Here is a 24,113-nt window from a genome sequence, read left to right as displayed (position 1 = left end):
ATCTCTTGTGCATTATACAAAACTTATAAATGTACTACATAGTGAGCTAATCCTAATGTAAACTATGGACTTTAATTATTAATAATATATCAGTCATGGTTCATCAGTTGTAACAAATGTACTATACCAATGCAAGATGCATAATGCATTATGCAAATACATAATTTCCTGCGTCCACCATTTATAGTATCATGCAAAAGAGGTTCAGTAGTTTTTCTTCCTTAAAAATCTTCTATGCTCCACCAGTTCATCCTTCTCCCACTTATCTCCTTAACCCCTGGCAACCACTGATCTTTTTACTGTCTTTAGAGTTTTGTCTTTTTCAGAATATCATGTAATTGGGATCATACAGTAGGTTGCCTTTTCATACTGGTTTCTCTCACTTAGTAATATGCATTTAAGGTTTCTTCGTGTCTTCATTGCTCATTTTTTTAATCACTGACTGATATTTTACTCTGTGGATATACCTAGTTTGTTTACCCATTCACCTATTGAAGGACGTGTTGTTGCTTCCATTTTTGCCAATTATGATTTAAATTGTTACAAACATTCATGCACAGATTTTTGTGTGGATATAAATTTTCAGCTCATTTGAGTAAATACCAAGGCACGTGATTGCTGTATCTTATAGTTAGACTATGTTTAGCTTTGTAAGAAACCGCCAAATTGTCTTCCAGTGTGGCTGTATTATTTTGCATTCTCATTAGAAAGAAACAAAGTTCCTGTTGTTCCACATCCTTGTCAACATTTGATATTGTCAATGTTTTGGATTTTAGCTATTCTAATAGGTATGTAGTGGTATCTCATTGATTTAATTTATATTTCCTTGTGGATTTTTTTAAAAAAATTATATTTATGGGAGAAACTTGATTAGTTAAGTTCCTAAGACTTTATCTGTAGGCAAATGAACTGCCTTGCCATGCTCATTATTTAAAATTTATCTGTTACAGTCAATCCAAGTGCTTAAAATATCTTAAAATATTCTAAGGTAATTTTTATAGGATTAAGTATAGTTTTTTTTAGCATTTGGACAGCCAAATAGTTTCAAGGTTACATTTCTGAATACCTCTTCAAATAGTGTTAAAGGCAGGACAGTACAGTGATTAAGAGCTGGGTCCTTGGGCCCTGGTATCAGACAGAGCTAAGATTTCCTACATTGATTATGCAACCTTGGATAGGTCCTATAATCTTTAAGACCATCACATATCAAATGGAGGTGGTAATACTACCTATAAGCTGAGGTTTTCTGAAGGAAAATTAAATAATGTAGACTTAATTCAGAGATGGGCTCATTAATTTTCTATCATGATTATTATTTCAGTCTTTTTTTTTAAACTTTGAAACTTTTATTTAGGGGTCATAAAGTTACCATGTGCATGGTAATAAAAAACCTTACTGTGTGAGAAGGTCAGTTTTTTTTAAACAGTTCTAATAACATGATATGCATGTATATTCATGCTGAGAATTAGAAATTTAAGAAATCTTGTTTCCTTAAATAAGGCAGTATCAAGGATTTACTATGAATGTGTCATGATTATATGTCTCACTTTACTAAAGAATCATGGGTTTATGATCTAACATTTGGTAATTCTGTAGTCATAAAAACAGCGAGGATGGTTTTCCTTCATTCTGTTCTGTGAGGTCTTGTGAGAATTGTTAAATCATTTATATTCTTCTAGTAGGCAAAAAAATGGGTTTACTTTAAAAACGTTTAGTTTTGAGGTTAATATTGCCAAATCTGCCTTGCTGTTTGTTAAGATATCTGATTTCAGATGATAGAGAGAACTGTACATATTAGTATTCAGAGTCTAATCTTAGGTATGTACAAGAGGAGAAAAAAACCTACATGATGATAGTTTCTGGAATGCTTTATTAGTTCAGGAGGTTTTGTAGTAGATGTTTATCATGTTATAAAGAATACATCATAGCGTAAAGAGGGCATAAATGCACTGAGTATAAAATAAAACTGGGCCAATTATATCAAGTATAATAAATCTTAAGAATACAGTGTTAATGTAAAGCCTTTTGAAAACTTTCCCTTAATTAAGATAACTAATGCTGCTTCTGCTTAATTTAATAAATGTTCTGGCTAACTTGTAAAATTAGCCTGTTATTTTCAGTTCATACTATAAAGTTGCAGACACCTTTATACCTATCATATTAATTCTTTATGGCATTTAAGTGTGGGATATACTTCTTTCCCCTTTTTATATTGTATTTCCAAAGATTACTTGAATGGATGAATCTTCTCATTTTAAATTAGATTTCTAGACTGTTCATTAGACATGAGAAATTCAATTTTGGTATCTTTTAAAACCTGTTAAAAGTTCTAGTATCACTATATAATCATCAGTACTATATATAACACTTTGAAAGTGAGTGTAGCAAATTATTGAGAAGTTATTCAGGATCCATACGGTGGAAAACAGGTTGTAGATTCTCATCTGCAGAATTAAGTCAGTTTAGCTATATGTGCGAGTGTAGATATGATACTTTCATTTTCTAAGCCAGCATTTTTTATCATTGAACAGAATCTTTTAATCATGTGTGTAGGACGCATTAGGCTATATTTGGAATGTGTTCACCATTTTGCGCAGCTATTAGTACTAACGAGGATTTCAACTATGAAAAAGAATGTTTTCTTTTGCCCTTTTAGATGTATCAGATGATTTAATTATAGCATTTAAGACTCAGAAAAAATTGTAGGGCACCCAAATTAGGAATCTTTTTAATATTATGAGAAAAATGTTGAACTCATTTATCAGTGGCATCGCAATTTGATTAAAAAATCAAGTGGCAGCCAGTTACATGTCTAAGTCAGGTATTGTCAATAAATTCTCTTACCTATAAAGGTTAGATTTTTGCTTTACTAGCATGGGGACCAGTTATTTTTAAAGGCCCTCTCCCTGCAGTAAAACAAATTTTAGATAAGTTAGAAAAGCATAATTTTTTTTTTTTTTTTTTTTTTTTTTGGCTGCTCTGGGTCTTTGTTGCTGCGCGCGGGCTTTTTCTAGTTGCAGCGAGCAGGAGCTACTCTTTGTTGCGGTGCGCAGGCTTGTCCTTGTGGTGGCTTCTCGTTGCGGAGCATGGACTTTAGTAGTTGTGGCACACGGGCTCAGTAGGTGTGGCTTGTGGGTTCTAGAGCTCAGGCTCAGTAGCTGTGGCACACGGGCTTTGTTGCTCCGTGGCATGTGGGATCTTCCTGGACCAGGGCTCAAACCCGTGTCCCCTGCATTGGCAGGCAGATTCTTAACCACTGCGCCACCAGGGAAGCCCCAAGAAAAGCATAATTTGTAATGCACTGTTGGCCCTGCAGAAAGTAAGAGAATCTCTGAGGGGCATATGTATATACAGATATACATAAGCAGATAAAGTAGTTGAAACTGTAGTGGAGATTTGTGAGCTCTAAGTCATTGCAAAAGCTGGAGTTGCCCTGCAGTCAAATGTCCATGTCAATGATGGGATCTGTTCACTAGGCTCTAGCAAGGTGGAACAACGAACCTGATAGTCTTGCATTAAGCTGAGACCTGTGACTGTGGCAGACATGGTCCTTGGTTGGTAACAGTACCTACTCTCACAAACAAATGCAGATCCCCTGAAGAGGAAAGCATTTCTAGTTTTAGCTATTAGGATTCTCCACATGTTAAGGTCAGCCAACTATGAGCTCACAGTTAAAAATCACCAGTCCTATAAATAAGCTAGAAGCATGATTGAGAGTCAGCAGGAAAAATAAACACAATTCAAGACAGGTTTTAGACTCCGAAAGAACTTCTGAAGGACACTATGGACTTCAGATGTTAGAATTAACTGACAAAGAATCTAGAATACCTGTATATGTTTTCGAAATAAAGAATGGAATAAAAAATGAGAAATAAGTGACTTAAGAAATGATCAGGTAGGTTTAAAGAAGAACCAAATAGAACATTTAGAAATTAAAAATTAGATCATTGAAATAAAAAATTCAGCAGATAGGTTAAACAAATGTTACGTAAAACCAGGAAATGAATTAGCCTGGCAGTTAGAATTGATGATATTATCTAGAACGCAGCATACAGACAAGAGTATGGAACAAATGAGAGACTGAAAATTATGGAGGATTGAATGAGGCTTTAGTATGAGGCTACTTGGAAAAGGAAAGTCAGCAAACTAAAAAAGAAAAACCACATGATCATCTCAATACATGCAGAAAAAGTATTTGACAGAATCCAACATCCATTTCTGATAAGAATTCTCAGCAGACTAGGAATAGAACTTTCTCAACCTGATAAAAGCATTTAGGAACAATGAACAGGTAAACTCATATACAATGGTGAATACTGAATGTTTCCCCCTTAAAATTTGGGAGAGGACAAGGATTCTTTATGCTCTCACTACTTCTGTTCAGCATTTTCCTAGCTAGTGCAATGAACAAGAAAAAGAAATAAAAGCTTCCGGTTTGGAAATGAAAAAGTAAAATGGTCTTTATATACAAATGATAAGATTATCCATGTTAAAAACTCGATGGAATCTACAAAAAGGCTACTAGAGCTCATAAGTGATATGTTGCAAGATTACAGAATAGAAGGTCAATATACAAAAATCAGTTGTAGGGCTTCCCTGGTGGCGCAGTGGTTGAGAGTCCACCTGCCGATAGAGGGGACACGGGTTCGTGCCCCGGTCCGGGAAGATCCCACGTGCCGCGGAGCGGCTGGGCCCGTGAGCCATGGCTGCTGAGACTGCGCGTCCGGAGCCTGTGCTCCGCAACGGGAGAGGCCACAACAGTGAGAGGCCCGCATACTGCCAAAAAAAAAAATCAGCAATGTACTATTGAGAATTGAAATTTAATAATTCCATATACAGTAACGTCAAAGAATATGAAATCTTAGGAGTAAATGTGTCAAAAGTTGAACATCTGGAAGCTGAAAATGCTAAATATTGCTGAGAGAAATTAAAGAAGACCTAAGGAAATAGAGATACCTTATTTATGTGTTGATAGATTTGCTGTTGTTAAGATGTCCCTTCTTCCTAAATTGACGTATAATCCCAACAGGTGTTTTGGAGTAATTGACAAGCTGATTCTAAAATTCAAACAGAAATACAAAGGACTTGAGATACCCAGCACAACTTGGAAAAAGGAAAGCGAAATTGGAGGACTAACAATACCTGTTAATTTCAAGACTTAACTACCATATTCAAGAAAATGTGGAATTGGCATGAAGTTAGAGACATAGATCATTGATGCAGAATAGAGAGTCCAAAAATACGCTGACACATATGTGGAAAATTGATTTTCAAAAAAAGTTACAAAGGCAATTCTATCTTGACGCAATAGTCTTTTTAACAGGTGATACTGAAACTTTTGGATATCCAGATGTAAAGCCTAAAATTCTAAAACTTATAGAAGAAAACAGAACAAACTTTGTGACTTAGGGGTAGAAAAAGATTTCTTAGATGCAACACCAAAAGCTCTGTCCATAAATTTAAAAAATTGATACTTTGGACTTACTCAAAATTAAGAATTTATGTTCTGCAGAATACTCCATTAAGAGAATACAAGATAAGGAATAAATATTTATTTGCAATAAATATAAATAAATATTTGCAAATCACATATCTAATAAAGGACTTATGTCTGAAGAACTCTCAGAATTCAATAAGAAAACAAAAAAAGCCAGCTTAAAAAAATAGGCCAGGGCTTCCCTGGTGGAACAGTGGTTGAGAGTCCACCTGCCGATGCAGGGGACACGGGTTCATGCCCCGGTCTGGGAAGATCCCACATGCCGCGGAGTGGCTGGGCCCGTGAGCCATGGCCACTGAGCCTGCGTGTCCGGAGCCTGTGCTCCGCAATGGGAGAGGCCACAACAGTGAAAGGCCCGCGTATCACCAAAAAAAAAAAAAAAAAAATAGGCCAAAGATTTGAATAGACACTTTAGAGATAGATGTCAATTAAGCACATATCTAAAATTTAAAAGACCTGACCATACCAAGTGTTGGTGAGGTTATGGAGCAACTGGAACTCTCATATACTGCTGAAGGGAAGTGTAAAATTTACAACCACTTTGGAAAACAGTTTGGCTGTTTCTTAAAGAGTTAAACATACATATATTATATGACCTAGCAATATACCCCTAGTAAATTAATCCAAGAGAAATGAAAGAATATATCCATACAAAGACTTGTATACAAATGTCCATAGAGCTGTCTTCTCCCTGTGTCTTCACACCATCTTCCTTCTGTATGTGTCTGTGTTTCAGATTTCTTTTTCTTATAAGGACCTTCTAATGACCCCATTTTAATTTAATTACTTCTTTAAAGACGTATCTCAAAATATGGTCACATTTTCAAATATGGGGGGCTTAGGACTTCAACATATGAATTGTGTCGGGTCAAAACTCAGCCTATAACAGTAATTTACATTGATGCCGATGAAAATGGAGAGAATTGCAGTGATTTGAGAATTACTCAGGAGATAAAACTGACAAATCTTAGTGATGGATTAAAAGTGGTGAGATGGAGGAGAAGGTATCAAGGACAGTATCATTGGTTCAGGTTTGACAGGGTTCTGGTAGATAGGAGTAACTTCATTTGAGAGCATAAACCGAAGAGCACATTTAGGAGGGAAGATAAGCTCTGTATTCAGGTGCTCATGGGACATCCAAGTGAAGATGTCAGTTAGGCAGTTTAATATGGGAGTCTGGAGCTCAGAAGAGAGGCCTCTGCTTGAGACATAAATTTGGACGATATCGGCTCATATTGGCAATCAAAGCCATGGTAATGGGAAAGACCGGCTATAGAGAGAAAAGAAATCTACCTCAAAAATGCAACATATAAAACTCATGTAGAACTCTGGTTTCCAAAGTGTGTATACATTTTGACATGTAAGAAGATAGTTATAAATTTTGCCTGTCCTTTTTACAAGTTTTATCCTTTAAACTATTTTCGTACATTTTATATTACACATATTTTATTAATACAGTGGTATTTGTATGTAATTTTAAACAAATAAGTAAACATATATTAGAATGTATATTTAAAAATATTTACATTCAGTGAGTTTGGGAAACATTGTAACAGAGGAGGCCACAAGGAGTATCTCAAGAGGAGGATGAAACCAAAGAGAATATGGTGAGGGAAGCCAGGGGAAAAGTTTGGAGGAGATCGTGGTTCATACTAAATCTAATTTGAGTGACAGTCTATTTAAAATACCAGTCCACCATGCGTTCTCAACAAGGGCAATATTGACCCCAAGAGGGAGAAAAAGTTCTGTTTTTTGGAGGGAGAGGGGAGGCACAAAAACATCTTACATATTACATTGGCTTGTGGTCTCCAGAGTTCAGTCCTACCATACAAAATCTTACTCCTTAGTATTTAGCATCTGTCATCAGGGAGAAACTAAGTTAAATTTAAATTAAGTGCAGTTATATTATAAAATTATATAATATGTATCATTACATATTATATGTATATAATTATTGTATATAATATGCTTATTATATGTATATAATATGCATATTATATAATTATTACATATAATATAATATAATATAATATGTATATAATTAATTATTTAGTTTTCTTTTTGGAGGGGCAATATGAAAAGAAAGGTTGAGAACTCTAGAAAGGGTTTTAAAACCCTTTAGCACTGTAGTTTAACAGTGATCTCTAGGGAAAAGTGTGGGATAAGGGATTTGAGTTTGAAGAGAAGCTTTACATTTTTACCATGTGTGTTTCAGTATTGAATTTTTTACATCAAGAATTTATTCGTGTCTTTAGAATTAAATTAGATTATCTTAATTACTCTTCCAAAAAATTAAAAAGAATAAAGGAAGCATCATGTTTAATCCTATCGCTCAGAAATAATTTCTTTTTATTAAAATTAAGTTATTTATTTATTTATTTTTTAGCTACATTGGGTCTTCATTGCTACGTGAGGGCTTTCTCTAGTTGCGGTGAGTGGGGGCTACTCTTTGTTGCAGTGCGCGGGCTTCTCACTGCGGTGTCTTCTCTTGTTGCGTAGCATGGGCTCTAGGCATGTGGGCTTCAGTAGTTTTGGCTCACAGGCTCTAGCACAGGCTCAGTAGTTGTGGTGCATGGGCTTAGTTGCTCTGCAGCATGTGGGATCTTCCTGGACCAGGGCTCGAACCCGTGTCCCCTGCCTTGGCAGGAGGATTCTTAACCACTGTGCCACCAGGGAAGCCCGAGATAACTTCTGTTAACATTTTGTATATGGTTTTTCTATAATATTTAGCTCTATGCATTTTAACAAGTCCTATCTGTTCTATCATCAAAAGGTATCTGAAATCTGACTACTTTTCACTTCCTCCCACTACCACCTTATCTAAGCCCCCATTTTTAAAAAAACAATAAGTAGATTGTACTGTAAATATTCCTTTATCTTTGAACAATATACATATAAAAGCCAACATTTTGATTTTAACTGAAGTTCTTCTGGCTTTTCATTTTGTTCTGTGATGTTCATCTTCAAGTCCCTTCTGAATTTCTGTACCTTCCTTCTTTTTTAATCAGACACAGCAAAATGGTTCTCCCTGAAGGCTATTTTCCAGTAAAGATAACTTTTTTCTTTGCTTTATATTTGCTTCCCCAGGATCCCTCTGCTTTTATCCAGAAGATGATTAAGAGCTAATATAAAATTCACATCTGTTTGGTTTCTTTGATCAAGTCTGCAAGCTTTCTCATTCACAATGTGATCTCTCCACAGAGATCTCTGGCACAGACTTGTTGCTAAATCTTTTACTGCCTCTTCTATTTTGATCGTAACTTAGTTATGTCTGGTTCCCTCTGACCTTGTCTCATTAAGTTCACTGTCTTATAAAATCTTTATCTGAACTGATCCTCACCTTCCCCTTCTGTATCAAAGATAGAGGTTGATTGTATCTTCTCTTTTCTCACACTTACCCCTCTACTTTTGTTCACATTCTACATCTTATCCTTGTCTAGGACATCTGCTTTCTCCAATATCAACCTTTCCCAGTTACTTCCTCCCAGGGATCTACCATCTAAAATCAAAACCAGAACAGAATCCTTGGTCCTGTATCTCCCTCAAAGTATTTCTTCCCTTCATGCCCAGATTTCCATAAGGTACTTTGTGTCTCTACTTTCTTGTTTCAGTTTTGCTCCAAACCACTGAAATCAAGCTTCTGCTCCACTGAAACAGTTGTTACTAAAGGAATTTTAATGACCCAACTACCAAATCCTTCTACTCACTTCTAAGCTTCTTTTACTTCACTCCTTAGAGGTAATAACTACTTCTAATATTGGTTTCCTCCTTCACAGATACTACATCTCTTCAGAATCCTTCACTGATTCCTCCTTCTCCACCTACCCTTCCTTTTAAAACATTTTATTCATAAAACTTCAAACAGAAGCCAACATACAGAACCAAAGTATAGGACAGTGATTCTCTGTGTACCCATTGTCCAGTTTCAGCAATCACTAACTTGTGACCAATCTTTTTTTTTTTAATAACTAACTCCACCACTTCTCTTTCTCCACTCTAAATTATTTCTTCCGCAACCTTTAAGTAGTGTTTTGCCCCTGGGTCCTGTGCACAACATTCTTTTCCTCTCATGCCACATGCAATCTATGGAAAAGCTCACACATGTTAATAGTTTCTACCACCTCCAGATGCTGATAACACCTAAATCTCTTTCTCCAGCTTAGATCTTGTTCTTAAGCCAGAGATTTGTACATATTTAGTGGCCTAGATCGTCTTTGCTCAGGTGCCCCACAAGTTCTAGAAGTGGTAGAGACTGGATCTGAACCTTAATATCCTACTTTCAGAGTTCCTCTTCTTAACCACCGCTCTTTTCCTATATTTAAATAGGAAAATATAATTATGGTGGGGAACATGGGATGCTATAGATGTATATAACAGAGTGCACCAAACCTGGGGGAACAAAGAGAAGAGACACCTAAACTGACTCTGATGAAGGTGCTGGATTAAAAGCTTGTAGCTGGGAGAAACTACAGAAGAACCTTCAGCAACCTGAAGGAATTTGTGCTGGTTGGATCTTTGACCTCAGTGATATGTAACAAGAGAAGTAGGCTGGGACAATCATGTCATATAAGGCTTTGTAAGTCAAGTTAAAGGGGACTAATACTTTAATATATCAGTCAAACAAACCTTAGATCAAATCCCAGCTCTACTACTTTCTGTACTACTGTACTACTTTCTGTATAATTCTAAGCAAGTCACCTTTTCTCTTTGACCTTTGTTTTCACTCTAGAAAGGGACTAAAAATGTCATCTTATAAGATCATTCCACTCATTTTTTCAGTAAATATTTATTGTGTGCCTATTATGTCCTGGTCACATTCTCGATGTTGAAATTAGAGTGGTAAGAAAGACAAAATGGGACCTGTGCTGTCATGGAGCTTACATTCTGGTGGTGGTTGTAGTGTTTACATGAGATAACATTCAGTGGTGCCTGTTACATAATGGACATTCAGAAAATGTTAATTTCCTAGCCAACGTTCACATACATTCTAACGCATGGACACTTTGAGTTCTTCTCTGATTAAGTTAAAAGTACATACTTCTTGGCTTAGAAGTTTTGAGTGACTTGTCACTAAAAAGGAAGAAGTAGCCAGATTATCTGGGACCCTATGTTTTCTTTCAAAAGGTCATGTCTAGGAGTTAGAATTTTCTTGTTTACTTTGGCAATTCTAAAAAGCCTTGAAGAATTCCTGTTATTTCTAGAAATCTGTTTCAGTAATTCTGTGAATTACAAAGATGATTTGCATCAAAGGAATTTATGGTTAGTTGTAGGAATAGATAATGACACATCCAAAAGAAATAAAAGAAAAAGCCTCTAGAGAAGATAAAAGCTAACAAAAATCATCCACAGAACAAAGAAAACACAAAGAAAGCATAAAATGAGATGATAAAAGCAGAAACAACCTATTAATTAAACATATTTGGTTTATAATTTCTTATTAAAAGGTAAAACAGTGTTTAAAAATACTTTGTTTATAAGAGTCAAAAAACAGTGACATGACAAGAATAAAAATAAATAGACTGATAAACATTTCTCAAGTGAAAGCAATAGCGACAGTATGAATTTCAGATAAAATAAGACAAATAATGGTATATAGAATAAAAAGGGTCACACAAACTTTATATTACCAGTCTCTTCAACAAATGATGCTGGAAAAACTGGATATTCATGTGTGAACGAAAGAAATTGGACCCTTACCTTAAACTGTATTCAAAAATTAATTCAAAATGAATTAAAGCCCTAAATGTAAGACCTAAAATTATAAAATTCAGAGTAGAAAATTGGGAAATCTTCATGACATTGGACTTGGCACTGATTTCATGGATATGACACAAAATCACAGGCAACAAAAAGTGAAATGGACAAATGGGACTACACCAAACTTCAAAACTTCTGTGCGACAAAGGAAACAATTAACAGAATGAAAAGACAACCTACAGAATGAGAGACAATATTTGCAAACTATATATCTGGTAAGGGGTTGATGTCCATAATATACAAAGAACTCCTACAACTCAACAACAACAAACCACCCAACTCAACTAAAAAAATGTGTAAAGGACTTGAATAGATATTTGTCTGAAGAAGACATACAAATGACCAACAAGGATATTAAAAGATGATCAACACCACTAATCATCAGGAAGTACAAATCAGAATCCTAATGAGATATTACTGCACTCATTAGGATGACTATTTCCAAAACAGAAAACAGGTGTTGGTGAGGACGTGGAGAAATTGGAACCCTTGTATATTGTTAATAGAAATGTGAAATCATGCGGCTGCTAAGAAAAACTGTGGAGGTTCCTCAAAAAAATTAAAAACAGAATTAATGTATGATCCAGCGATCTCACTTCTGGAGATACACAGTATATCCAAAAGAATTGAAAACAGGATCTTGAAGAGAGATTTGCCCAGCCATGTTCATTGCAGCATTATTCATAATAGCCAAGTGATAGAAGCGATCCAAGTGTCTGACGATGGATGAAGGGATAAAGAAAATGTGATACACAGACACACATGTATATACATACATGCAGTGGAATATTATTAAGTCTTTAAAAAAGAAGGAAATTCTGTTACATGCTAAAGATGGATGAAACTTAAGGACATCATGCTAAATGAAGTAATCTAGTCACACAAAAAAACAAATATTGTATGATTCCACTCACATGAGGTATCTCAAGTAGTCACATTCTTAGAAACAGAAAGTAGATAGGTAGTTTCCAAGGGCTGGGGGGAGAAAGAAAATGGGAGTTGTTGCTCAATGGGTTTAGAGTTTCAGTTTTACAAGATGAGAAAGTTCCAGAGATCTGTTGCACATCAAGGTACATAGAGTTAACACTGCTGTACACTTAAAAGCAGTAAAGATGGTAAATTTTGTGATTTTTATCATAATTTTAAAAGTATAAGAATCGTTTCATGCATTGTTTTCTATGAACTTAAAACATATGAGGACTGGGTATTATTTTGTTAATTAAAGGGTATTAATTGCCTTTTATTAACTCAGCTAAATGATCCTGTAGATTTCCTTCTGGAGACATTGGGCTCTTATATTAATATATTTCCTAATATTTAATGATGGGTACCTTGCTGACATAAATCCTACTTGTTGAGGTAGATAATTCAAATACTGAAATCAATTTGCTATTATATGTGAGAATTTTGTATTTGTATGCTTAAGCAAGATTGACCCAAGTTTACTTTTTAAAGTGTATGTATGTGTGTGTATGTAGAAGCATATATAGTCACCAAATTTCCTGCATCTTAGACATCTTTCAGATTTTTACCATTATGTTGTTATCTGTAGACTTTTCATATATGACCTTTAATATATTGAGGTAATTACCTAGCTTGTTCCTAGCTTGTTGAGTGGTTTTATCATGAAAGTGTGTTGAATTTTGTCAAATGCGTTTTTGTGCATCAGTTGAGATAATCATGTGGTTTTGTCCTTCATTTTGTTAATGTGATGTATTAAAATGGTTCTTTAATATGATGAAAAACATTCACTTTATTTTTTTTTACTAAAGTATAATTGATTAACAATGTTGTGTTAGTTTCAGTACAGCAAAGTGACTCATTTATTTATATATGTATATATATTCTTTTTCAGATTCTTTCCCATTACAAGTTATTACAAGATATTGAATGTAGTTCTCTGTGCTGTAGGTCCTTGTTGGAAAAACATCCACTTTAAAGTGTATGATATACAATACACATATTGCATAAAATCTTGGTAATCTGAATCTATTTTGTGATCACTGCATAAGAAATTAGCAATTATTTGATTTGCCTTTTTATGATACACAATACCCATTTGAATTCAAAACAAAACTTATGAAAGAAACAAATAACAAGGAAAATAGATATGTGCATAGGCATAAAAATGAGAAATCAGTATTTTTCATTGCTCATTTTCTTTCTTATAACCTTGAAAAGTAGAATTTCATTCTTTGCAAGTACAAAACTAAAGCAGAATGAATGAATTTCCTAATTATTCTTTTTTATGACAGTAGTCATATTTGAACATTATACATATTTATGTTACTAGGGTGAACCATGTGTAATTGGCATCGTTGTACTTCAAAAATAGAATAACGGCAATTTGATATAATATTATCACACATGTAGAAGTACCTTAAAGGGCTTGGTAAAATTTCTGTAAGTGTCGTTTTCTTTTAACAGTATTAAAATACTTTGTCCGGTTTTAACAAATGACACTTAAACTAATCTTTATCTTTTCCTTTTAGTAATTACTTTCTAAAATATGTATGAATAGTTGAGTGACTGTATCCTGCTAAGCTGAGTAATAGGAATTCCTGTGACTTAAAAAAACAAAAACAAAATTGTGTCTATACTTCAGGCAGTTCTCTTTCGTAATTGGTGAATTGTATCTTGGTGGTCACTCTTGGTCTAAGCATGCTTGTTCTTCATTTTCTTATGGTAACAAAAATTGCCTTCTGTATATAAAATGATGATGATAATAATTGTAATAATAATAACATTCACTGAAGATTTATTATATGTCAAGAACTGTCCCAAGAGTTTACTTTAATAAACTTTTAAAATCCTTGTAATAATCCTGCAGTGTGGGTACTGTTATCTCCATTTTACAGAGGGCAGGGAGGCACAGAATGATTTAGCAACTTGCCCAAGCTCACACAGCTAGTATGTAGCAGAGAAGGATGATGACATGAGACATGATTTGACTAATCTATATATTTCTACTTAGTTACTTAATAATTCCATTGTTTGATAGACTGAAATACATTTTTAATACTTTTTCAATGCTATGTCTTATCCATTGTAATTAAAAAAAAATAATACATCCCCTTTTTTTGGGTCATAGGATGGACACGCTGAAATTTTATACACGTTTTGGAATTCAGTTACTCAGGCACTTTCTTCTCAGTTTCAGACAGCAACAAACTGTAAGTACAGTATTTATTTTGCAAGTTGATTTCACAGTTTTTCAGTTACTTTAAAATTTAATATCAAGAAGTTTTGCTGTATTTATAAAACATCTTTTAAAAACTCCTGGCTAATTGTCATTTCTTATGTTACCTATATATTCAGTTATATAAGCAATAAATTCTTTTTTTACACTTTTAAAATACTTAGGATGTGAAATAAAATGCTCCAGAAGAATAAGTTAACTCTCCATAATTCAGTCAGAGGAACCTGAATTTTTCCTATGTAAAGGGTGATTGATGTTGAAGAATTTAGTTAAAGCTTGTAGAGTATTTTAATTCCTAACAAAGAGATATTAAAAGGCAGAGACCTTATAGCTTTTCCTTTATTGTTAAAATGAAGATTTGATGAATGAACAGCTGAAATACCCACATCATGAATTAAAAGTTGCTTAACCAAATATAATCCAACAAATTTTTCTTAGTTTGTTTTTGTCATGAAATAATGGCACAGGGTAGTTCTAAACAATGAAGTATACAAACTAGCTAATATCATATAAGTGTTTTTGTCTAATCACTGAATGTAAGAGCATTGAATGTACCTAGGCCTTTTAAAAGTGTTTGGAGAGTTTGTATGTAGTTGTTATTCACAGTTACTGAAAGTACCTATGTAATGTAAACATTATTTAGTCCCTGACAACTCCAGAATGAATTAACCACACTACCTTGCTTCCCTACTTCTACTTCTAAAGGAGTGTGCAGCAAGGCAGTGACCACAGAGAAGGTCTTCATTCGTGTGTGCCCAAACAGAACTTAAGCAGAGGGTTTATTTAGGACTGATTCATTCTATTTACTTCTACAAATCACCCTACTCAAAGAATACTGTGCTTCTCCCTGCTTTAGGTATCTGTTTTGGGCAGCTTTTTTGAGATGTAATTTACATATATAAAATTCACCAACTTTGAGCAGAAAATTCTATGAATTTTTGACAGATGTTTACGTCCTTATAACCACCATCACAATTAAGATATAGAACAGGGCTTCCCTGGTGGCGCAGTGGTTGAGAGTCTGCCTGCCGATGCAGCGGACACGGGTTCGTGCGCCAGTTGGGGAGGATCCCACATGCCGCGGAGAGCCATGCCCGTGAGCCATGGCTGCTGAGCCTGCACGTCCGGATCCTGTGCTCCGCAACGGGAGAGGCCACAGCGGTGAGGGGCCCGCGTACTGCAAAAAAAAAAAAAAGATATAGAACATTTCTATCACCAACACCCCACCCCCATGTCCCTAATGTACTCTTATAGTTAATCTCCTATTCCTACCTCTTGGCTCCTGGCAGCTAATGATAAGCTTTCTGTCTGTATAAGTTAGCTTTTCCTAGATTTTCATAAAACTGGAATCATGCAGTATGAGTTCTTGTATAGCAACGTAGTTATTTTAAGGTTTATTCATGTTGTTGCATGTACCAGTAATCCATTTCTTTTTATTGCTGATTAGAATTTCATTGTGTAGATATACACAATTTATCTATTCTCCAGTTGGGGGAATAACTGGTTTATTACAGTTTGGGGTTATTATGAATAAAGCTACTACAGTCATTTACATACAGGTCTTTTGTAGACATATGTCTTCATTCTCTTGGGTAAACACATAGAGTGGAATTTCCTGATCATTTGATAAGTATATGTTTAACTTTAAAAACCTGCTGAACTGTTTCCCAAGATAGATGTACCATTTTTCATCCCCATCAACAATGTATGATAATTCTTCTATATTTTCATCAATCCATGATATTGTCTTTTTTATTTATTTATTTTTTTTGCGGTACGCGGGCCTCTCACCGCTGCGGCCCCTCCCGCCGCAGAGCACAGGCTCCGGACGCGCGGGCTCAGCGGCCATGGCTCACGGGCCCAGCCGCTCCGCCGCATGTGGGATCCTCCCAGACCGGGACACGAACCCACGTTCCCTGCATCGACAGGCGGACTCCCAACCACTGCGCCACCAGGGAAGCCCTGTCATTTTAATTTTAGCCATTCTTGTGAGTGTTCAGTGAACTTTCATTGTGGTTTTAACTTCACTAGCCTAAAGACTAGTAATGACTAGATTTTCATAGGTTTATTTCCCATCTGTATATCTTCTTTGGTTAAGTGTTCGTCAGAGTTACTGACTTTTTAGTTTTATTTAATTTTTTTAGCTTATTGCTTGTTCTCTTATTATTGAGTCTTAAAATATCCTTATATATCTGATTCCAAGTCCTTTCTCAGATGTATGTTTTACAAATATAGTCCCGTCTGTGGTTTGCCTTTACATTTTCTTAACAGTATCTTCCAAATGACGAAAGTTTTTAGTTTTGAAAAATGTCTGATTTATCAGTTTTAGGAGGTAGTTTTTCAAATATTCAAATATAGTATTATATAAATACAGCCTTTCAATAGTTTCTTACTCCATGTATGAAAGTAATGGTTTTTCATGAAACCAGTTATGATGAAGTTTTCTTTAATATTTTTCACACTATAAGCCAGTTGTGGAATACATTTACTCACATACCAGTAGGAAAACACAAAGATGTAAACTGACCTACGAAATATATAAGCATAATTACAAATTCATTAAAACCTCAGTTTTTAGAATAAAAGAAAGCAATGTAAAAGCTCATTGTTGCTGTTTTCAAGCATTCATTAAAATTTTACATTATCACTTCAAAGCCTTTACAAAACCTTGGAGTTGTTGTAGACAGTATTTTTTCTTTTTAGATTGGTATATTCCTACTCTCTTTTTTTTTAAATTTTATTTATTTAATTAATTTATTTTTGGCTGCGTTGGGTCTTGGTTGCTGCACGTGTGCTTTCTCTAGTTGCAGCGAGCAGGGGCTACTCTTTGTTGCGGTGTGCGGGCTTCTCATTGTGGGGACTTCTCATTGCGGTGGCTTCTCGTTGCAGAGCACGGACTCTAGGTGCACGGGCTTCAGTAGTTGTGGCACACAGGCTCAGTAGTTGTGGCTCCTGAGCTCTAGAGCACAGGCTCAGTAGTTGTGGCGCACGGGCTTAGTTGCTCCACGGCATGTGGGATCTTCCAGGACCAGGGCTTGAACCCATGTCCCCTGCATTGGCAGGCGGATTCTTAACCACTGCGCCACCAGGGAAGCCCTGTAGATAGTATTTTATTTTCTTTCTTTAATGAGTAAACTTAATTGGCATTTTGAATATTTTTTTCTCTCAATGTGGTAGGAACATACCAAAGAAATAACCTTAGGATACTTGAAATATTTCAAACCTTTAACCATTACATCTCCCAATATTGTTTATTATTGGTTGATTTAGCACATTTTTAGTAATTGTATAACGTAAACTTCATCCCAACAAGTCACACAGATATTAAGAGAGTATAACTCTAGGGAGTGCGACTGGAATGGAAATGCCCTTGTCTCTAATTCAGTCCTCTCTGTCATTTCTGGGTCTGGTTGATTGAATTTTCTTCTTCTTCCTCATTGATACTTTTTCCTACTTTTTTGCATGTCTAATAATTTGTGATTCAGTATCACACATGAATTTTACCTTGTTTAGTACTAGATACTTTTGTCTTCCTGTTAAGTATTCTTACTCTAGGGTACTGTCAAGTTACTAAAAAACAATTCGGTTCCTTTGAGTCTTGCCTTTTAGATTTTTTGGCAAAACCTGAACAGTGTTTAGTCTAGAGCTAATTATTTCCCACTACAGAGGCTAGACTCTACCAGATACTCTGTGAATTGTGAGGTTTTTTAGTTTGGCTTTCAGGAACAGGCACTCCTCCCAGTCTTGTGTGAGGAACAGATATATTCTCTCTAATCCTTTTCCTTGAGGAAAAATACTACAAAATTAAAATAAAGTGATAAACACCTGAGAACCTGTTGGGCTGCACCCTACAGGCCTACAAGGTCTGCATTTGCCCAGCTTCAAGGCTGGAGAAAGAGACAGAGTCCATTTATATAGCACATATAGTCCCTGGAGTGTACTGTAGTAATTGTTTAAAATTATAGACAGGCAATATAAAGGAGATGCAATCATCTGCAGAGTTGAAGATTATATACAGTGTAACAGATTGTGTTAAGTAAGTAATATTTGGCAGAAAATATCTAAAGGAAAAATTTCCTAGTTAGAAACATGTTCCTTCTGATTTTAAATGTTCATGCTTAATAAAAATAAGTTCTATTAGATATAATAAAATATAATCTAGGGGTTTGACAGTGAATTTACTTTATTTAAAAGGAAAGGGGCCTGAACTTGTCACTGTGAATATTCAGAATAGCTTCTGTAGGAAATGTGCTGCTTTAATTATCTGTGGCTGATAGTTATTTCCAAGATGATTTCTAAGCTTTATGTCTGTTATTTCTCATTGTAGTTTCCAGATAATGTTTGTTCACCAACCTGTTGGCTTATGATACATATATTTTTCAAGTCTCAATAGAAACAAGCAAAATAAACATTACCATTTTGAACTCTTTGAAATGACTTCATAATTCTTCTTTATAATGTGATTTTCCCAGAATGTCTTATCCCCCTTAGTTTTCTCCATAGCTCTCATCACTTACTAATACACTATTTATTTATTTAGTCTGAACTCTTCCCTCCTCTCACTAGAATTTAATTCCCCATAAGACATGGAATACTATATTGGTCATGGTAGTAGTATCTTCAATGGCTAAAAGTGTACCTAGCACACAGTAAGGCTTCAATAAATGCTTGTTTACTGGAAGGAAGGACGAAAGAAAAAGAGGAAGGAAGCAAGGAAGAAAAGATGCCAGTGCCCTTTTATAATAGCATAAGCACTTAAAAACATTTTTTGAAATATGCTTAAAATGTTCTGGCAAGTAAATCTGTTTTAAAACCCTTTGTGCAATATTAATCTATCAAAACTCTTAAGCAACTCAAGGAGTTGATTCATAGAGTCAAGAAAGCTACATGGTATATATCTGTAGTGCTTTGGAAAATCAAGTGTGAATAAGAGAAATGCTTTAGGAGATAGGCACATTAGAAGATATAGAAAGCTTTAAGACTTAAAATATATGCTAAAACTGATTATCTTTACCTTTTTAAAGATACAGTGATAAATTGGGAGTCCACTCTTCCTTTGAAATAGGGAGGTAAGCTATACAATTATGAATACTTTAGTGTAGATTTAAAAAAAATGTTAGAATGGTGTCCATGTTAAATGAGATTTTACTGTGATGCATTTCTTTTCTTTTTGGCTGCATTGGGTCTTCGTTGTGGTGCACAGGCTTTCTCTAGTTGCGGTGAGCGGGGACTACTCTTCATTGCAGTTCATGGGCTCCTCATTGCGGTGGCTTCTCTTATTGCAGAGCACAGGCTCTAGGCGTGAGGGCTTCAGTAGTTGAGGCACGTGGGTTCAGTAGTTGTGGCTCGCGGGCTCTAGAGGACAGACTCAGTAGTTGTGGCACATGGGCTTAGTTGCTCCGCGGCATGTGGAATCTTCTTGGACCAGGGATTGAACCTGTGCCCCCTGTGTTGGCAGGCAGATTCTTAACCACTGCACCACCAGGGAAGTCCCTGTGATGCATTTCCTAAAAGTTAATGTACAACTTAAATATATATACTTAGGAGATAGATCTCACACCCTCATTTTAAGTACCTTTTAGAATTTTGATCCCTGCAACTGAAGCTTTTTTTTTTTTTTTTTTTTTTTTTTTTGTGGTACATGGGCCTCTCACTATTGTGGCCTCTCCCTTTGTGGAGCACAGGCTCCGGACGTGCAGGCTCAGCGGCCATGGCTCACAGGCCCAGCCGCTCTGCGTCACGTGGGATCTTCCCGGACCGGGGCACGAACTTGTGTCCCTTGCATCGGCAGGCGGACTCTCAACCACTGTGCCACCAGGGAAGCCCCTGAAGTATTCTTTTGCTACAGAGCTCTAATGAGTTTACAAGGGACCATCCTGAGCACCATGTAGCACATAAAGAAGAAAACTTGGAGCTTGCTGAAAAAGAGAAGTCTCTAGATTTGAGAACTTGAGAGGAGTGTTTTTTAAAAGTACTGAAAGTTTGTATAACCTGGCAGAAATTAAGTCTAGTCATCGAGCAACTTTTTAGAAACTTTCTTTGACAGGACAAATTTGATCATGTAATTCTCTGATAAAATCTTGCAGATATATCAAATCATTATGTTGTACATATTAATAAATGTTATAAGTCAATTATATCTAAATAAAACTGCAAAAATCTTAAAAGACTTGAAAAGTCTTTCATTGACTTCTCTTTTTAAAAATCATTCATTGGGGCTTCCCTGGTGGCGCAGTGGTTGAGAGTCCACCTGCCGATGCAGGGGACACGGGTTCGTGCCCTGGTCCGGGAAGATCCCACATGCCGCAGAGCGGCTGGGCCCATGAGACATGGCCGCTGAGCCTGCGTGTCCGGAGCCTGTGCTCTGCAATGGGAGAGGCCACAACAGTGAGAGGCCCGTGTACCGCAAAAAAACAAACAAAAAAAAAACTTTCATTAAAGTATAATACAGTTGACCATTGAACAGCATGGGGGTTAGGAGGACCGACGTTTTGTGCAGTCAGAAATCCATGTATCACTATGGTCGGCTCTCCAGATCTGTGGTTCCACACCTGCAGATTCAGCCAACTGCAGATTGTGTAGTACTGTAGTATTTACTATTGAAAAATCCACATGTGTGTGGACCCACACAGCTCTAACCCGTGTTGTTCAAGGGCCAACTGTACTCATAAAGAAAAGGTATGTGTATCATACTTATATACCTAAATGAATATTTCAAATCTCAATATAGCTGTGTTACCAAGATCAAGAACAGCATCAAGATCAAGAAACAGAATATTGCCTGAATATTACCAGAATATTACCTGAATATTACCAGAATTTTACCTGAATCCAGAATATACCTGACTCCCCTCATGCCCCCTTCTAGTTTCTGCCTCTTCTTCTCCTAAGAAGAGTAACCACTAATTTCTGATGGTAGAGATGGGTCTTTTTTTTGTTGCTTTAATTATTGCTATTTAAATGAGCAATAATTCATTTATTTTATTTTTATTCATTTATTTTATTTTTGACTGTGGTGGGTCTTCGTTGCTGCATGCGGGCTTTTCTCTAGTTGCGGAGAGCAGGAACCACTCTTTCTTTGTGGTGTGCAGGCTTCTTATTGCAGTGGCTTCTCTTGTTGAGGAGCACGGGCTCTAGGTGTGTGGGCTACAGTAGTTGTGTCTCGCGGGGTCTAGAGAGCAGGCTCAGTAGTTGTGGCACACGGGCTTGGTTGCTCCACAGCATGTGGGATCTTCCTGGACCAGGGCTCAAACCCATGTCTCCTGCATTGGCAGGTGGATTCTTAACCACTGCGCCACCAGGGAAGCCCAATTATTGCTATTTTATGCAGATAAAATCATCCAGTTTTAATCTTGTGCTTGTTTTCTGACGTCTCTCGCTCCATGTTTCTAAGAGTCCTCCATGTTGTTGCATGTCCTTGTAGGTCATTCCCAATGTAAAATAAACCATTCGGTCAATATGCCATATTATATTTTATCCACCATATTATAGGTGGGTATTTGGGTGGTTTCCCATTTTGAGCTATTTTAAATAATGCTACCTCTGACAATTCTGTCCTTTTTTATTGGGAATAAACCCAGGAATGGAAAATAGGTAGGTGTGGTAGACAGAATAATAGCCCTCCCAGAAATTTGCATGTGTTACCTTACATGGCAGAATGGATTTTGCAGATATAATTTAAAGATCTTGAGATGGAGAGATTATCCTGGATCTTCTGAGTGGGCCCGGTGTAGTCATCAAGGGCCTTAGAAGGGTAAGAGGGCAGTAGCAGAGTCAGAAGAGGAGATGTAATCTTGGAAACAGTGATCGGAGTGATGTAACTGCTAGAAGGGGACCACAAGCCAAGGAATGGAGGTAGGTGAAAAGGTCAAGTAGGAACTCCCTTAGAACCTCCAGAAGGAAAGTAGCTCTGCTGACACCTTGATTTTGATTTAGTGAGACCAAATTTGTACTTCTGACCTCCAGAACTGCAAGATAAGACACATATTGTTTTAAGCCACCAAGTTTGTGGTGACTCGTTACGGCAGCTATAGGAAATGAATATAGTAGGTGATAGAGTATGCGTATGTTCAGCTTTAGTAGACACTGCCAAAAAGTTTTCCAGTGTCACTGTACCAATTTAAACTCCCATTGACAGTATATGAGAGTCCCAGTTTGTCCACAGCCTTGCATCACTTGCTATTTTCTGTTTTTTGTTCTATCATTCTGGTGGATGTTTAGTCAAATCACATTGTAGCTTTAATTTTTATTTCCTTTATGATCAATGATATTATTCATTTTTCCATATATATATTGGCCATTTGCATATGCTCTTTTACACGTCTGTTGATTTTCTATAGAATTGTATGTCTTACTGATTCATAGGATTTTATTTGCATATTATGAAGTATTTTGTTGGTTTCTTTTCTCTCCCTTTGTATGACCATTTCAGTTCACTCTAGGATTGGGTTGGTTTGGGGTAGTTGCACTTTTAATAGGACTCAGTATATCTCTAATTCTCCCCCTTTTTTTTTCTGTTTTTTTTGTTTTTTGCGGTACGCAGGCCTCTCAATGTTGTGGCCTCTCCCGCCGCGGAGCACAGGCTCCAGACGCACAGGCCCAGCAGCCATGGCCCACGGGCCCAGCCGCTCCGCAGCATGCGGGATCCTCCTGGACCGGGGCACGAACCCGCGTCCCCCGCATCGGCAGGCGGACCCTCAACCACTGCGCCACCAGGGAAGCCCCTCCCCTTTTCTAAGGCATGCTTCTCCCAGGCCTTTAATTGAGAAGTTGGAGGGTCTTTGTCGCCTTAGCCCTGAAATATTGAGGTTATCTTTCTCTGTCCTCCAGTGGCTTTCAGACAAGCTCTTTTAGCCTCCTGCCACATGAAACTGCACAATCTGGTGAATGTCTTCATGGGAAGGAAGACCTGCCTCTGTTGGTAGCATGTTCTCTCCCCCCAGGTGGTCTTTGTTTCCTAAGATAGGTTTCCAGAAATATGAAGGATATTTTGACCTGTGCTTTTTGAAGCTTAGACCTAGTTCCCCAGCTTCCCTGCAACTGCGTAACTAAGTAAATCTTCCATAGGATGCTTGGGTTGAGAATCTTTAAGTTTAAAAATTGTCACTCCAGTTCCACGAACCACTGAAAGCTTTTCCAGTTTCCCTCTTGTCCAGCAGAGGTTCTCGGTATGGGGCAAGCCTGAATTTTAAACAATATCTCTGGCTTCTTTAGTTGTTAAGATGGGAGCACTGGTCTTAACAACTCTTCTTCTTCCACTCTTCTTACCCCTGTTACTCTCAGGATACAGTCCCAACCTGACTTCTCTGGTCCCTTCCTCTCTTTAGCAATCATTTCTTTCCTTTTTAATTTTTAAAATTTCTGTCCTTGAGCTTTTGTTCCTGAATGAATCACCCTCCTTCTTCTCAGTATTTACAAATACCTGAAACACATGTCTATATCCCCCGTTCATCTGGAAAAGTCACACTCATCTTTCCATTCTCACTTTAGAAATAAAGTGTTCCTTGACGCCTCCTTCCCCATACACACACTCAAATATGGGTATGATATCCTCTATCTGCTCCCACAAAACTCTGACATGTTCCCAGTTTCAGTCCTTACCCCACTACATTGTACTGGCTCACCTCCTTGCCTCGCTGTATCTCCCATTAGGCTCTAGAG

General features: G+C 36.6%; 1 protein-coding gene across 2 annotated transcripts in view; it reads left to right on the top strand.

The window, feature by feature from the left end:
- The window catches only part of COG5 (component of oligomeric golgi complex 5), a 283,326-nt gene that overhangs the window by 165,521 nt on the left and 93,692 nt on the right, over positions 1-24,113 (top strand). For both annotated transcript variants that reach the window (XM_060157278.1, XM_060157277.1), the window contains exon 11: positions 14,346-14,427. In XM_060157278.1, the coding sequence (XP_060013261.1) occupies positions 14,346-14,427 (82 nt within the window). The remainder of the gene's footprint in view (positions 1-14,345; positions 14,428-24,113) is intronic.

The sequence above is a fragment of the Lagenorhynchus albirostris genome, chromosome 8, assembly GCF_949774975.1.
Source record: "Lagenorhynchus albirostris chromosome 8, mLagAlb1.1, whole genome shotgun sequence".
In the NCBI taxonomy this organism is placed as follows: Eukaryota; Metazoa; Chordata; class Mammalia; order Artiodactyla; family Delphinidae; genus Lagenorhynchus; species Lagenorhynchus albirostris.
The sequence above is the reverse complement of the archived record's forward strand: the minus strand, read 5'-3'. Positions and strand labels throughout refer to the sequence as shown.